This window comes from Eurytemora carolleeae, unplaced genomic scaffold (assembly GCF_000591075.1).
Source record: "Eurytemora carolleeae unplaced genomic scaffold, Eaff_2.0 scaffold224, whole genome shotgun sequence".
Lineage (NCBI taxonomy): Eukaryota > Metazoa > Arthropoda > Copepoda > Calanoida > Temoridae > Eurytemora > Eurytemora carolleeae.
In genome coordinates, this window is record NW_019396123.1 from 36,994 (window position 1) to 51,973 (window position 14,980).

The following is a 14,980-nucleotide window of genomic DNA, read 5'->3' on the forward strand; positions in this document are numbered from 1 at the left end:
CCCCTCTAGGGCTGAACTAATAATTTAATCCTTCTCCCCCTCTAGTCCTAAACTAATGATAAATCCTTCTCTCTCTCAACTCCTGAGCTAATGAGTAATCCTTCTCTCCCTCTAGTCCTAAACTAATTTATAATCCTTCTCTCTCTCAACTCCTGAGCTAATGTATAATCCTTCTCTCCCTCTAGTCCTAAACTAATGTATAATCCTTCTCTCCCTCTAGTCCTAAACTAATGTATAATCCTTCTCTCCCTCTAGTCCTAAACTAATGATAAATCCTTCTCTCTCTCAACTCCTTAGCTAATGAGTAATCCTTCTCTCCCTCAAGTCCTGAACTAATGATAAATCCTTCTCTCTCTCTAGTCCTAAACTAATGTTTAATCCTTCTCTCCCTCTAGTCCTAAATTAATGATAAATCCTTCTCTCTCTCTAGTCCTAAACTAATGTTTAATCCTTCTCTCCCTCTAGTCCTAAACTAATGATTAATCCTTCTCTCCTTCTAGTCCTAAACTAATGTTTAATCCTTCTCTCCTTCTAGTCCTGAACTAATGTATAATCCTTCTCCCCCTCTAGTCCTCAGCGAATTTTTAATCCTTCTCCCCCTCTGGTCCGGATCTAATAATTTAAGCCTTCTCCCCCTCTTATAGTCCTAAGCTAATGATAAATCCTTCTCGCCCTCTAGTCTTGAACTAATGTTTAAACCTTCACGCCCTATAGTCATGAACTAATAATTAATTCTTCTCTCCCGTAAGTGCTGAACTAATAATTAATCCTTCTTTCACTCATAGTTATTAACTAATAATTAATCCTTCTCACCCTAGTCCTGAACTAATGATTATTTCTTCTCCCCCCCTAGTCCTGAACTAATAATTTAATCCTTCTCCCACTCTAGTCCTGAACTAATAATTATTTCTTCTCCCTCAGCTAGTCCTGAACTACTAACTAATCCTTCTCCCCCTCTAGTCCTTAACTAATAATTAATCCTTCTCCCTCTCCAATCTAACTATTGATTAATCCTTCTCCCTCTCCAGTTAAACTAATGATTGATCCTTCTCCCCCTCTAGTCTTTGACTAATGTTTAATCCTCCCCCCCCCCTCTAGTCCTTAATTAATGATAAATCCTTCTCCTCCTCTAGTCATTGATTAATCCTGATCTCCTCCTCTAGGACCTCTAGTCCTGTACTGATCTGATAATAAGATATATATATGAGAGGTTCCGTGAACTAGAATCAGCTGATCCTGTTATAAAATCCAACCTTTCTCATAATTTCACTTGCACAACGCTCCGTGTTATTCGCTTTATCTTTAATTTTGCCTGCGTTTAGATGAGAATGAGCAAGCTGACAAGAAACATGGCGAGAATTCAATCCCTGAGAACATTTTCTAGTTCTAGTTTAATAAGACAGGTTGCACCAGGAACTAAGAGCTCAGGTTCAGCTCCGGAATCTGCACAAGGACTGAATTTTACCCTGACCCCGGAGCAAGAGGAGTACCTGGAGTTGGCGGAGAACTTTACCAAAAATGAAATTATCCCAGTTGCTGCCCAGTACGATATCTCCGGGGAGTTTCCCTGGGAGGTTATTAAGAAAGCCCACGCCACTGGATTAATGAACCTTCATATCCCAGAGAAATACGGAGGAATGGGCTTGGGAACACTGGACGGATGTTTAATAACGGAGAAGATGGCGTATGGTTGCACAGGAATAATGACTGCTCTTGAAGCTAATGGATTAGGTTCTATGCCGGTTATGATTGCTGGAAACGAGGAGCAGAAGAAAAAATATCTTTCCCGACTAATTGAAGAACCATTGATGTGTGCATATGGAGTTACAGGTTGATGTCTTTTAAACACACAATATTGAACCTTTTATATGAGACAAGTGCACATTTTTTTATTTGTCGATCAGTTCTGTAAAATCTGGCAGGGAATTATTTTTTAGATTTGACCAGTAGAACCATTATGAATTATATATTTTCTATATGTTTGGTTTAAATGGAAATCTTTCTCCTGATAGTTATGATCAGTTTCCAGTAATGCCCGTTTGTATCCTCAGTAAGTTCTAAGTAGGTGTTGCTATTATTACAAAAATTTATTCACACTCAAAGAGATTTACAAATGTATGCAGTGTAGTACATATTCAGCAATATCATTTAACAATTACATTGTTCTTTCTTCTTTAACATTTTTTATAAAATTGAAACTGTTCGTGCATGCTACCATGGTAAATTAAATTATTTTAATTGTCTCTTAATTAACGTCTTTCTCAGATCAGACATATCAACCAAACAATCATTTGTAAATAAGTTTCTGTCAAGAACGTTCATTTTGACTTGATTTGGAAAGAAATGTAATACAGAACTAAGAACATGTTCAACAGTACTGTAACAAACATATCTACTAGTATCATGGTTTTTACATCTAAACTATGTGAAATACTTTCAATTAAATCCCTTATCTTGTACTCTAGTATTAATCTCTTGTATATATTAAGAACCTGGAGCAGGATCAGATGTTGCTGGGATTAAAACCAAGGCTGAGAAGAAAGGCGATAAATGGGTGATAAACGGTCAAAAGATGTGGATAACCAACGGTGGAGTTGCAAACTATTACTTCGTCCTGGCGCGTACCAACCCTGAACTTAAGTGTCCAGCTAGCAAGGCCTTCACAGGGTTTATTGTGTACGCAGATACTCAAGGAGTTACTCCGGTTAGGAAGGAGAAGAATATGGGTCAGCGCTGCTCTGATACCAGAGGAATCACGTTTGAGGATGTTGTTGTACCTGAGGAGAATGTCCTCATCGGAGAGGTAGGAATACATATAATATATAAATAAATATACTTTACATGTCTGTTGATCTTTTTTTTGTGGCAACTCATAAGACCCCAGGAAAGGTTTATGGACAGTTAACAACCATATTGTGACTATGGTTGTACCTATGGTAGATCGTCTAAGAAATTGGCCAAAGTAATTAAATTATGTACAAAACTTCTGGTAGGAATACATATAATATATAAATAAATATACTTTACATGTCTGTTCTTTTTTTTGTGGCAACTCATAAGACCCCAGGAAAGGTTTATGGACAGTTAAATAGGACAAATTTGGTCTGGTATAAAATGTAGACTTTTTTTTAAATACACGAATTTAAAAAGAAAATATCTCGAAAAAGTTTATTGTAAGTAAGGGAAAATTGAGACTTTAACAGCTAAAAGTTAGAATTGTTAACAGAAAAAGAGAGAAAAAAGGATCTTTCACTTGACAAGTTTCGGGTTAAGCATACTTTTATACTTGGTTCGATTTGTTTTGTTTACATGATACAAGGAACCCGAAAGATAGTAAATGTTTGAATTCTTATCAATTCAAGTTTTGGCAAATCATGTTTTTACAAAGTACACATGATGACAGAAGCCAATAAAACACCAAAATTGAATAAACCAGCTGTATTTTTATTCATGCTTGATTTTAGGGTGCAGGATTCAAGGTCGCCATGGGAGCTTTCGACAAGACCCGCCCTCCCGTCGCTGCTGGAGCAGTAGGTATCTCACAGCGAGCCCTCGACGAGGCGACAAAATACGCAAATGAAAGAAAAACTTTTGGAGTTCCCATTATCCAACACCAAGCAGTGGCGTTCATGTTGGCGGATATGGCAATTGGAACCGAGGCAGCTAGATTGGCGTATCAGAAGGCTGCTTGGCAGGCGGATAATAAAATCAGGAACACCTACATGGCCTCTATCGCCAAGTGTCTCGCCGGAGATGTCGCAAATAAGGTGAAAACTAATGTTAAAATGCTGTCAATTCTTATGGGACTCAGGGATTGAATTTAATGCTCATCAATAATTGGGTTAAAGGGACTATTAGCGTAACTAGAAAACTAAAAAACAAAATATCTTCCGCAATATTTATTAAATAAAGGTACCGAGGGTACCGTTGTGAATAGGGCATTGCCATCTTTGCATGCATAAATTGTAACATTGCATGCAAAAATAAATAATACATAAATGCAGTAATTTGAAAATATGTATTATACAGTCCATTTAGAATTTGAACTATTCTCTTCATATTATAGGACTATCAATCCTTTGAAAGTCCCAAAACAAAGTCACAAAGTGTAAAAAAATATTCCGAACTCAGTGTAAATAGAGTATTATTAATTATTGAAAACTTCTCCCCCTATATTGATGTAAATATGGACGACAATGACGGACATCTTCGTATTTTACAAAAACAAACTCCCAGATTTTCTCATTTCAGTGAAAAACATATTCAAATTATTCTACGTTGTTACGTTACGCTGTCACATAAAAGTGACAATTACTTTAAACAACCGTAGAATGTAATCATCTTTGAAATTATAAGAAACAAAATACAATTTTATAATTACTTGTAACAACTCGAAATATTTGTAATTTATTTATTACTAAGAATTTATTGAAGTAATTTTTTATATTTATTCTTAAAAATGTTAAAAGAAACAAATATTTTTTTGGGAATTTTAAGTACATCAGTACATACAATTTATTTTTTCACTAAGTGTTGAATTTATTCTTAAACTCAAATCTCGTTCAGTATTGATATGCTCTAACCAACTATAATTTTAGTCTGCTACCGACGCCGTTCAGATCTTCGGTGGGAACGGGTTCAACACTGAGTACCCCGCTGAGAAGTTGATGAGAGACGCCAAGATCTACCAGATCTACGAGGGAACCGCACAGATTCAGAGGATTATCATCTCCAGGGAGTGGATGGCGATTGCCAAGCAGAAGTTCGGCCTTTAAATTTAGTTCAACGCGGACCCGGAAAAACTTAAACTACTTGAAACCAGTTTTCAATGATAACATTTTTAACATAGATGCATTATGCTAGTAAACATTTTATATTTGATAGAATACAAAATTTATTAAATATCTTTTTTTTTGGTTATGTGAGTGAATTTAGAACTTCTTTGTCACGTGATACAGACAGAGACGCATGACAATGATACTGCACTGACACTGGTGGGAGTTCTAGTCCCGTGTTTCAGACTCCCTTGGGATATCGTCGTTTTCAGATTGGTTTCGCATTTGCTGAGTATATTCTGTTTAAACCTAAGATTTGTATACAAGTTTTATATGTAAAAATTTCGTATAAATTTGATAGTTGTATATCAATTTCTCGAGACAGGAACATCAGATAGAACTCTTATAGATCTTATCAACTCCTAAAATGCTAAGGTTTCAGCCTATACCCCATATGTTTGGTTTAAATGGAAATCTTTCTCCTGAAGGATCCGGATCCATCATCACTGATGCGGATCCGCGGATCCGGATCCGAATCAAAATGATATGGATCCGAAACACTGCTTTAAGGGACAATAAATATTTACGAATTTTTACATTGCTTAGAAAACCTTATACTCTTAATTTATGCAAGTTTTCAATCAACAATTCTTATATTTATGGCCAATTTCTTATAAATTTAACCATAGGTACAACTACAGGTCGTATCTATCTATCTACACAGCTCTTTAAAGCGTAACCATATTGTGACTATGGTTCTACCTATGGTAGATCGTCTAAGAAATTGGCCAAAGTAATTAAATTATGTACAAAACTTCTAACGTCTTCATCTCTCCTATCTTATGCTAGGAAAATACCTCTTCACTTCCATCCTCGTCATCCTGAGAGACAGAACAAAAAATTACTAAGAATGTACTAGGTTGAAGTTTTTGATGAACTTTTTTAATATTTCTCGAGATTATAAATTTATAAATTTATTAAAGCTTCATATAAGTACATTTTATAAATCAGATCTTGCACAAATACTGAAGTCATATATCAGATAATTAAGGTTCGAATTATGACCAGGATAGTTTAAAGTACAAATAATGTGTGCTTTGATAGGAAGACATGGTATCCCGAGAGCTCTAGGTAGTGAGTTTAGCTGGAAGAAGCCCACTCTTACACCCAACCACAGGAGCAAGTGTGTCTGGAAAGGTATCCCAGGGAGAATCTAAAGAAGATAAATCTCCGGTTTCTGAAACCAGGAGAGGATAAGGCAGGAGATGAATATCACTATGGGTTGGTTCCTCGGCTGTATAAATATCCCAGAACTCGGAGGCGACCTCGCGGACTTTGGTCACACAATCCCAGGACGAAGGATCTTCGTAAGCTGAGTCGTATCCTCCAAGGTGAGCGGACCAAAGCGCAAGTCTAAAGGTGTGAACGGAGCCCCGAGGGATCTCCCCGTTGTGAACACAGTTAGGTTGGAAGGCACCGATGCATATCTCTGAGTCTCTGTTCCCACCCAAAGATCTCTGATTAATGTTGGCTGATCCAGCGATTACATATTCGTCATCGACGATCATAAGTTTGGAGTGCACATATATGGGATGTCTCAAGGATGCTCTTGTTTTCTCAGCTCCGGTTCCAGGTGCAGGATCATCTAAATCATAGTATGGGATATCATCTGGAGACTCCCTCTTTCCAAGACAGTAGAAAGATAGGAAGTCTGTTGGATGATTTTCGGATCCATTTCTCTGCAGTGCCCTGTAGATCCTCTTAAACATCATCTCCATGGTTCTGTACTGCCAGCGTAGGATCTCCTGACTCGGAGCCGAGGTTGGATCTCCCTCAGGGTACATAGGAATCGTTACATAAACGTGGAACTGTTCTCCTGCTTCTATCTTACTAATTATCTTCTCTACTATCTCAATAGGTATAATATGATGGGAGAGAGTGTTCTGATCAGCCAACCAGGAGAATGCTGAACCCAGGAAGTACTGGTTCTCTATATAAATAAAAGATTTAGCATTTCTTATCTGAATAACATATTCTCTCATGATAGAATCCTCGACAGGAGCTCCATACTTCCGGTTCAGAAACTGTAACCTGTCTTGGGACATGGCGGCGGAGTCTACTGTGATAGAGCGGAGCAACTGAACCGTCCATGCTCCGCCCTGCTCCTCTGGAACCTCCGCAGGATAATCCAAGTTGAACTCGTCTTCGGAGAGGTAGTAGATCATGTCCTTGTACTTGAGGTTCTGATGATACCAACGATCCACAAAGTTATCATGAATATCCACGGCAGTTGGTCCGATAACCAGTGCATGAATATCCTGCCAGGGTTCTCGTGGACCTGTTCTAAAGGTAGTTCCTGTAGTACAGTTCTGATAGAAATCTCCGGCATGAAGTGTATTTAATGTTTTAAAAAGGTGAAACTCAGGAGTATCATAGCGACCGTCCGTAATATCGATCCCACCGATGAAAGCAATAAGTTTTTTCATCCCTGATCCGTCCTCTGTGTCCGCGTCACATATAATCGTCTTCTGGTGATGAGTGTACATGGTTCCGACGAACTGTCCTCCAAACCCCATCCAGCTTAGCTTTGATCGTTGAACCTTGGAGCAGACTACGTTGGTGCCTCGGAAATAATTGTAAGTTTCCTCGTCATGAGTTCCCATGAGTCCTGCCAGCAAACCGCTATCATTAGATTTCTCGTCCCAGGGCATCACTAGAACTCTTACACCTTCGGCAGCTTTCCTCTTGAGTAGTTCTCCTACATTAGAATCTGGGTACTCTAGAGCAGATTCTCCTCTTACTAGATCTATCTGGGTATACACGCTCCATCCTGTAACATAAATTAGTTTCTCCGCTCTGCAGATAGATTTGTAGATATCCAACCAGCACCTGGTTGCTTGATACGGAGAACCATCAGGTTCGGTTACTCCGTCAAAGACTGGAAGCTGTTGGGAGTCGGCTGTCATGTAGAGCACCACCTGGTTATCCGTCTTAGGCTGGAAATAGGAGTCTCGCAGAAAACTGGAATCATCTCCACAACTACCTATAGGGAAGAATTGAAGCATGATGTGAATAGAACCTTTAGTTTTTCCTCCTACTCCAACCATAATATCGTACCAACCCTCTACAGGGTTTCCAGATGTTAGTTCTTCAGTGGAGATTAAACATGTTCCAACTATCTGATTACCAACATGTTCTCGGTCCCGAACCATTACCTGAAATACATCTTTTATCAATTGTCGCAACAATGTCTATTTTCTATTTCATTTATTTATTTACTTACAAATATTTTAGTGATAATTTTCTGTTTTATCTCATAGATTGTTATTTATTGGGCGCTTTGGTATTTTAAAATTAATCATCTAACCTTTAGACAGCTGGCTCTATGACAGACGGGGATAGAAAACTTCTCATCCCATCTTGGCTCCAGGGTGTTCGGTATATACGCAGTCTTTAGCAGCTCACATTCACCGATGGAAATAATAACAAAGGGATCGGTTTTGTCGTTCCTGTCAATGTTAAAGAATGAGTTGTCTGTATCTGGAAGATCTGCTGCCTCTATAACATGTATTTTCAGGGTTCCATGAAGGAAGGGTAGAGACTCCTCGTCCTCTAAAATGCTCATCGTCAAGGTAATATTGCATAAAAAGGAGTTGGTTACGGGATAAATCTCCTAGCTCAACAGTGTCTGTGAACTGAGTGTACAGTGTGAGAGTTGGGAGAGAGAGAGACAGTGTACACAAACCCTGCCTGATTTATGACGTAATGTTCTGCCTAGAACCTAACTTATCTCCTCCCCCCCCCCCCCATCTCTAAACCCAACAATGAATCATGCATAAATAAATATTTACGCATTTTTAAAAGATTGTATGATATTTTGAAAAGTTCAATTTAATGTATACTCAATTATGTTTTAAAGCTTGCTCAACATTTAATTGAAAGGAACGCCACAATTACGTTCTGGTTTATAAATCTTACATCCTTGCAACCTGATTGTGTTGAGATTTGATTTTATAAAAAAATTTAATTATGGATGAAAAAGTTACAGTTTAAATATCAAATGTTAATACATCCATCAGAGTGCAGAGATATAAAGAATGGGTAATTCTTCTAGGCCTAATCAAATTGCAAAGATTAGATGAATATTGTACTTGCAAGAAAACAATAAAGTTGTCAAAATAGATGAATTTAGAGAGAGTTCTCCGCCATAAAATCCGCCAATTTCAATACAGGAAAATACCCAAATGTTAATTAGGTCTTACACTTTTCTTGAGTATTCATCATGTTAGAAGATAGAGGTTTTCACAACAAAACTATATGTTACCTTAAACCAGCAAACCTTAGTATTCTGGCATTTGATCAAAAGAGGTAAGTGAACAAAAACATTTACTTATTTATCCGTGTTAATTGAATATCTGTGACACAATTTAAAGTATTATTTTAACATTCTGTGTAAATTATATAGTGTTTTAGATGCTAAGAATTAATGTACCGATCAAAACAAACAACTTTAAATATAAGACAATCTGCTGTTGGATATCAAACAGTGATAACCAGAAAACTCTGAAATGACAGACGACTTTTTTAATCAATATATCAGGGGCGTACGATGGGGGGCTCTTTTAATATTACATCTGCTTGCATTTCCCTTTCTCAGGCAATCTACATTCTACATTGCATTGCATTGCACTCCCCCAATTAAACTATAGGATTTAGAAAAGAAATCAAATATATTCTGATTATATTCTGATGGAGAAATGAAGGTTTCAAAGGTACATCGGACATGTCACACTATGAATGGAGGGTCACTTGAAATTACGCATGTATTCCATTTAGGTATAATTACATCGTAAAGAAAATACTTTAAAATCTCACTTTATCCCTTAACTAAAAAATTTTCATTAAAAAAGGTTTAATCAATACTCCCTTCAGTGTAAATATATATTATTATATTAAATATCATAATTTATAGAGCAATATGTATCGATCCTATAAAAATATAGATATTTTTTAGATACTTTTCCATCTCTATTTTTTATCCCTTGAAGCTTACACTTAACAGTATTAAGATGGATTGTATGATGAGTCCACTTAAGAAAATTACATAAATAATTTATTAACACTTATTATATGGAAGTGTGTATATGATCGAATAATTTACATAGTTACAAAATGTATCAATATTTTTTCAAAAAAAAGGTTTTTAAGGGGGGGGCACCATGTTGCCAGGGGGGGGGGCGAAAACATTTTTTTTGCACGCTGACGCGCACACATCCCCCCCCTACACAAATGCTCTCGTACGCCCCTGCAAGATATATGGCTTTTTAAATTCCAATACAGTAATTTCACTAAATTAGTGATTTAATGAGTGTGTAGTAAAACTATTTGCTTTGTAACAACAATAAATACACTAAAGTATTGCTTTCATGTCGTCTTCCTTTTCAATTGTTTTCAGGTTATCACTGTGTATTAACTGAGATTCAATTTTTTTGTGGATAACCGTGTACTTTCAATAAATATCTCAGAGTAGAGTTTTCTTAACTATTAAAATTAAATTGTAAACCTTAATATATATATTTTAAGAATCAGCTTCAAATTAAAACATTTTAATATGTATTTCAGTATTTTACTTCACATGATGTTTTATGCCTTGCGGCAATCCTCAGTAGACTAACCTCTATATATATATATTTATTCTAGTTTTGGCAATATTCCTGAGCACCTCATCTTGTTTCTTGGATTAGGATTAATAAGCACGATTCTCTACTGTCTTCTTAGCTACTGCCAGGTAGAAATTTATTGTATTTTAAGGCTTTTCATGGGGTTGTAAGACTTTTATTATCATTAATATTAATTTGGTTCATTAATCATTCATTACAACGTTTTAACTTCAGGCAGATTTAAATCCTATGGATACATTGATTTCTATTAGAAATATTCATTTTTCATGGAATTCAGTCTTTCATAAAAACTCTGATTTTCTAATCCCTGTATTTCTTACAACCTTAGATATTTCAAACTATGAATTCTTTCAGATCAAATAATCTTAGGTCTGTTTGCAAAAATATATGGATTAATATTTATTGAAGAACAACCCAGCAATTAATGATTGGAAAATTTGAGTTTGTTTCAAAGAATCAATTTCTTTATTTGCTATAAACTCATTTGTTTTCTATTTCTTTTTCCTTTTTTTTTACTTTTTAAAAGCAGTAAGTTGCACAATTCCGTCAAAATGTTCTGACGGAAAACTTATGATAAAATGTAGGTGTTTGAGACCCAGGAGCTACAAGAGGGATTATCAACCCGTCCTTGTATAGTTTCTCTTATCCTTGGTAGACAGGATGCTTGGCTTAATAAATACAGGGGGGAGGAGGTGGTCAACTATATCAGGTATAGAAAGGAGGTGGTCAACTATTTCAGGTAAAGAAAGTAGGTGGTCAACTATATCAGGTAAAGAAAGGAGGTGGTCAACTATATCAGGTATAGAAAGGAGGTGGTCAACTATATCAGGTATAGAAAGGAGGTGGTCAACATATATATCAGGTATAGAAAGGTGGGGGTCAACGATATTAGGTACAGTAAGGAGGTGGTCAACTATATCAGGAATAGAAAAGAGGTGGTCATCTCAGATAAAGGTTGTGGTCAATAATTCAAGGTATAGAGTGAAGAAGGCCAACTTTATCATGTATAGTGTGGAGATGGTCAACCATTATCAGACAGAGTTCAAATTCAAATCAAATTATCTACAGAAGACACATTATTGATACATTATCTATATAGCTGGTTATAAACAAATAGCTATGTGCACACAGAAGGGCTCGATATCGCTGAGCGGTTTTCATATCGTTCTCCTTCAATTGTACAAATATTTAACTGGGTAAATGATGAAAGGAATTGATGATTCTTTGCCACAAACTCTGATTTTCAAATTTGCTACACAGTGACGTTATAGACCTTAGATATTTCAAACTATGAATTCTGTGAACTCAAATAATCAAAGTTTGAAATATCACAAGTTTACACCATCTGATTGCAATGATATATGGATTAAGAAATTTGAGTTTATGGCTGCAAAGACTCAATTCCTTTGTGGATGGGAGAGTTGGAGGTTGCGTAGAGTAGGTGAGCTGCAGAGAGTTCACAGAAGATAAAAAAAAATATAGCAATTAACTTAGACGGTGGTGCACTTCAACTATTAAATATGAGACACATTGAAAATTCAGACAATCCTGCATTTTACGCTTTTGACACAATGTGAATAGCCCCTATATTTTACTTTTAGGCAACATAGGAATTGAGTCTTTGCCACAAACTAATCAGAGTTCTAATTCCTATTCAATCCAGTGTTGTAGATCTTAGATATTTCAAACTAAGAATTATGTTATATATATCAAATAATCTAAGTTTGAAATGTTAAAGGTTTACACCATCAAGTTGCAAAGATTCAGGGATCAGAAAAGCCAAGACTATATTCATTTAGAATTTTTTGACTTCCCACAACTTTGAACAAGAAGACAGTAAAGTTAGTGAGAATGAATTCAGCTAATAATAAAAGTTTTTCAAGGCTTCCGCCGAAATATTATGCTTTACATTTTTCAAAGAATACAGAGCTTTGTTAATTTTAGTATTTATATATTTAAAGGAATAATTTGATAAACGAAATCCACAGCAGTAAAAAATAGGCTTGCCCCCATCTGAAAAAGAGATGTTTGCCTCCTAAAAAGTAGATGAAAAATTTCCTTGCCGCTTCCCGCCATTTCTTTTAAATTTAACATTATTATTTTTTATATAAAATTGCCCCCACCACAATTTAATCTTTCGCTTAACTACAGAAACATGTTAAAGAATTATAGCTATATAATTATTATTTTAGGTTCCAGAGATTGATAATTCTTGAATCCTTGATAATCCTGGTGTTCTCTCTCATCTCTTTCACCATTAACTGGAACAACAAGGAGGCAGAGGAGGAGGACATATTGGCTTCAACAACTATACTCACCTTAGATTCAGTTTCTAGCTGGCAGTGGTTAGTTAATAATGTTTATTCACGTTATCATTATTCTTCTTTATAGTTTTTACATTACTAAAGTAAATTACACCTAAGATTGAAATCTGATATTTTTCAATCATAACTCCTTTCATATTTCATATTTTTATTCAACTACAAAGCACGAGATAATACAAATAAAAAAATCACAATTTACTATGTAGTTTGGACCCGCCTAACCAGAGTAGGTTGTTTTAATTGGTTGGCCCACTATAAACGAATGAGAATTGCAGATAAAAACAATGTACATTGTACATTTTAAACATAAGAATGATAATAAATCAGGTAAAAGGTAAGGAGGAGGTGAGGGAGTATAAAGAAAAGGGAGGATACTCAGCGTAAGGGTTGGAACAGAGGGTAACATAAGTTATTAGAATCATGTTTATGAACTACAGGGTGAAGAAGATAGTAAAGACTAAGTTTATCCACATGATACACAGTTTTTTTTTTACAGATATAATTTGCATAACTATCTAAANACCATAATGATATAATGTGACAACATATACAGAGAATGGTTGAGGAATACATATCCGTCCTACACCTGCGTTTCCATAGGTTTCAATAATTATCAATTGTTTTAATTATTTATGATAACCTTAAATAATGTTGAATTAATGATGTTTATGAATTTTCTAGAATGGGCGAGGAGTACAGTTAAACTAAGGAGAATATACAGGTGAATATATTGTATATACAGAGAAAACATAACTAAATTAATGCAGTTGTTGTTCCTTGTTTCTTTCGGTGCCAACTCATTTATCAGAAGATTTAAAGACATTTTTAGTACAAAATACCTAAGTAAATCTTCTTATTGTTATATTTCATAGATTTTTGGTCATCTAATCCTTTGTGGGTAACCTTGTTAACTGATCTTAAATTTTTTAACATTTTGTAAGCCTGAAATATTTTTGTATTTTTGAGGTTTCTTACATTTTTTTTATGCTGAGCACCTATTCTATGTAGAATTATATGTCCAGATGTCAAAATAGTGTGTTAAACTTATTTTTTGGGGATTTGGAGCCTGATTAATTTTTGAATTTAAGAAAATGAATTTATTGAATAATCCAGTTCATTACTTAGATACGTCATTTATATAAATAACCATTTATTTACCCTTTAAATGAAAACTTTTTACCCAATTTCTTGTTTATTTTTATCATTGGAAACTATTTTAAATTTAGCTCACTTATCATATTTTAAACTGTTGAACTGAATTCAAGGATCTCTTAACATTTTTTCTTTCTTTACAGATTAAATAATTTAACATATTTTCATTAAGCATTTTCCAATTATTTGGTTTTTGAAACCGTTTTACAAGGAGGTGTTGAACCTGGAATCGATAATTATGACGTTTAAAATAGATTCCAAATTATTTTGTCTATGGAATTTAGTTTTTCTTGATTTAGAGAATTTTTACGATCTACCAGCTGTATCAAGAACTTCTATACTGAGAACCATTACAACAAAGATGGACTTAATACACACAAACTTCGTCAGGTTAATCAATCTACAATTCAGAAATTTAACATCGTTAATTGATTCATTTATACTGGTATCGAAACTATTAGAAGCCATTTTATATTTATATTCTTTTATCTAGAAAATACTGGAATCCCAGTTTATGCTCGAGCAAAACCTCTCCCGTATCCAACCTTTACCAATAGTATTTATCAGCTTTGAAACAAATCAGCNCATATTTATTACTATATCTTGTTCGGGATTAGTCACGCTTTCCACTCAGTTGTGGAGAGAAGTGTCCTTGCTATCTAGACTTCTATACAAGTACTACGCACATAGCGCCCTTTCTCTCAACAGGCTTAGAAAGCTCTGCTGACACCCTTCCTCTGGGAGGTTCGGATACACACTGCAACCTTGACCAATAGTTTTTAACAGCTTTGAAACTAATCAGCAGGCAGTCAGGTCTACACAATACACACCAACATTTACCAATAGTTTTTTATCAGCTTTGAAACTAATCAGCAGCCAGTCAGGTATACACAATACACACCAACCTTTACCAATAGTTTTTATCAGCTTTGAAACTAATCAGCAGGCAGTCATGTATACACAATACACACCAACCTTTACCAATAGTATTTATCAGCTTTGAAACTAATCAGCAGGCAGTCAGGTATACACAATACACACCAACCTT

The 14,980-nt window shown here is 35.4% G+C and overlaps 3 protein-coding genes across 3 annotated transcripts; 2 read left to right on the forward strand and 1 right to left on the reverse strand.

Annotated features, from left to right (window-relative positions):
* The first annotated feature begins 1,248 nt into the window (after window positions 1-1,248).
* Window positions 1,249-5,141, forward strand: LOC111695630 (probable medium-chain specific acyl-CoA dehydrogenase, mitochondrial). Its single transcript, XM_023465014.1, has 4 exons — window positions 1,249-1,830; window positions 2,490-2,803; window positions 3,465-3,767; window positions 4,599-5,141. Exons 1-4 carry the CDS (start codon window positions 1,323-1,325, stop codon window positions 4,773-4,775), a joined length of 1,302 nt encoding a protein of 433 aa, XP_023320782.1. The 5' UTR covers window positions 1,249-1,322; the 3' UTR covers window positions 4,776-5,141.
* Window positions 5,142-5,733: 592 nt separating this feature from the next.
* On the reverse strand, window positions 5,734-8,498 carry LOC111695629 (phospholipase D alpha 1). The gene is made up of 2 exons (XM_023465013.1): window positions 8,143-8,498; window positions 5,734-7,990 (listed from the first exon to the last, which is right to left on the reverse strand). Exons 1-2 carry the CDS (start codon window positions 8,398-8,400, stop codon window positions 5,903-5,905), a joined length of 2,346 nt encoding a protein of 781 aa, XP_023320781.1. The 5' UTR covers window positions 8,401-8,498; the 3' UTR covers window positions 5,734-5,902.
* Window positions 8,499-9,004: 506 nt separating this feature from the next.
* LOC111695607 (uncharacterized) lies at window positions 9,005-14,364 on the forward strand. Its single transcript, XM_023464985.1, has 5 exons — window positions 9,005-9,143; window positions 10,476-10,563; window positions 11,041-11,165; window positions 12,649-12,801; window positions 14,253-14,364. The coding sequence occupies exons 1-5, from the start codon at window positions 9,058-9,060 to the stop codon at window positions 14,362-14,364; spliced, it is 564 nt and encodes a 187-aa protein (XP_023320753.1). The 5' UTR covers window positions 9,005-9,057.
* The last annotated feature ends 616 nt before the right edge of the window (window positions 14,365-14,980 follow it).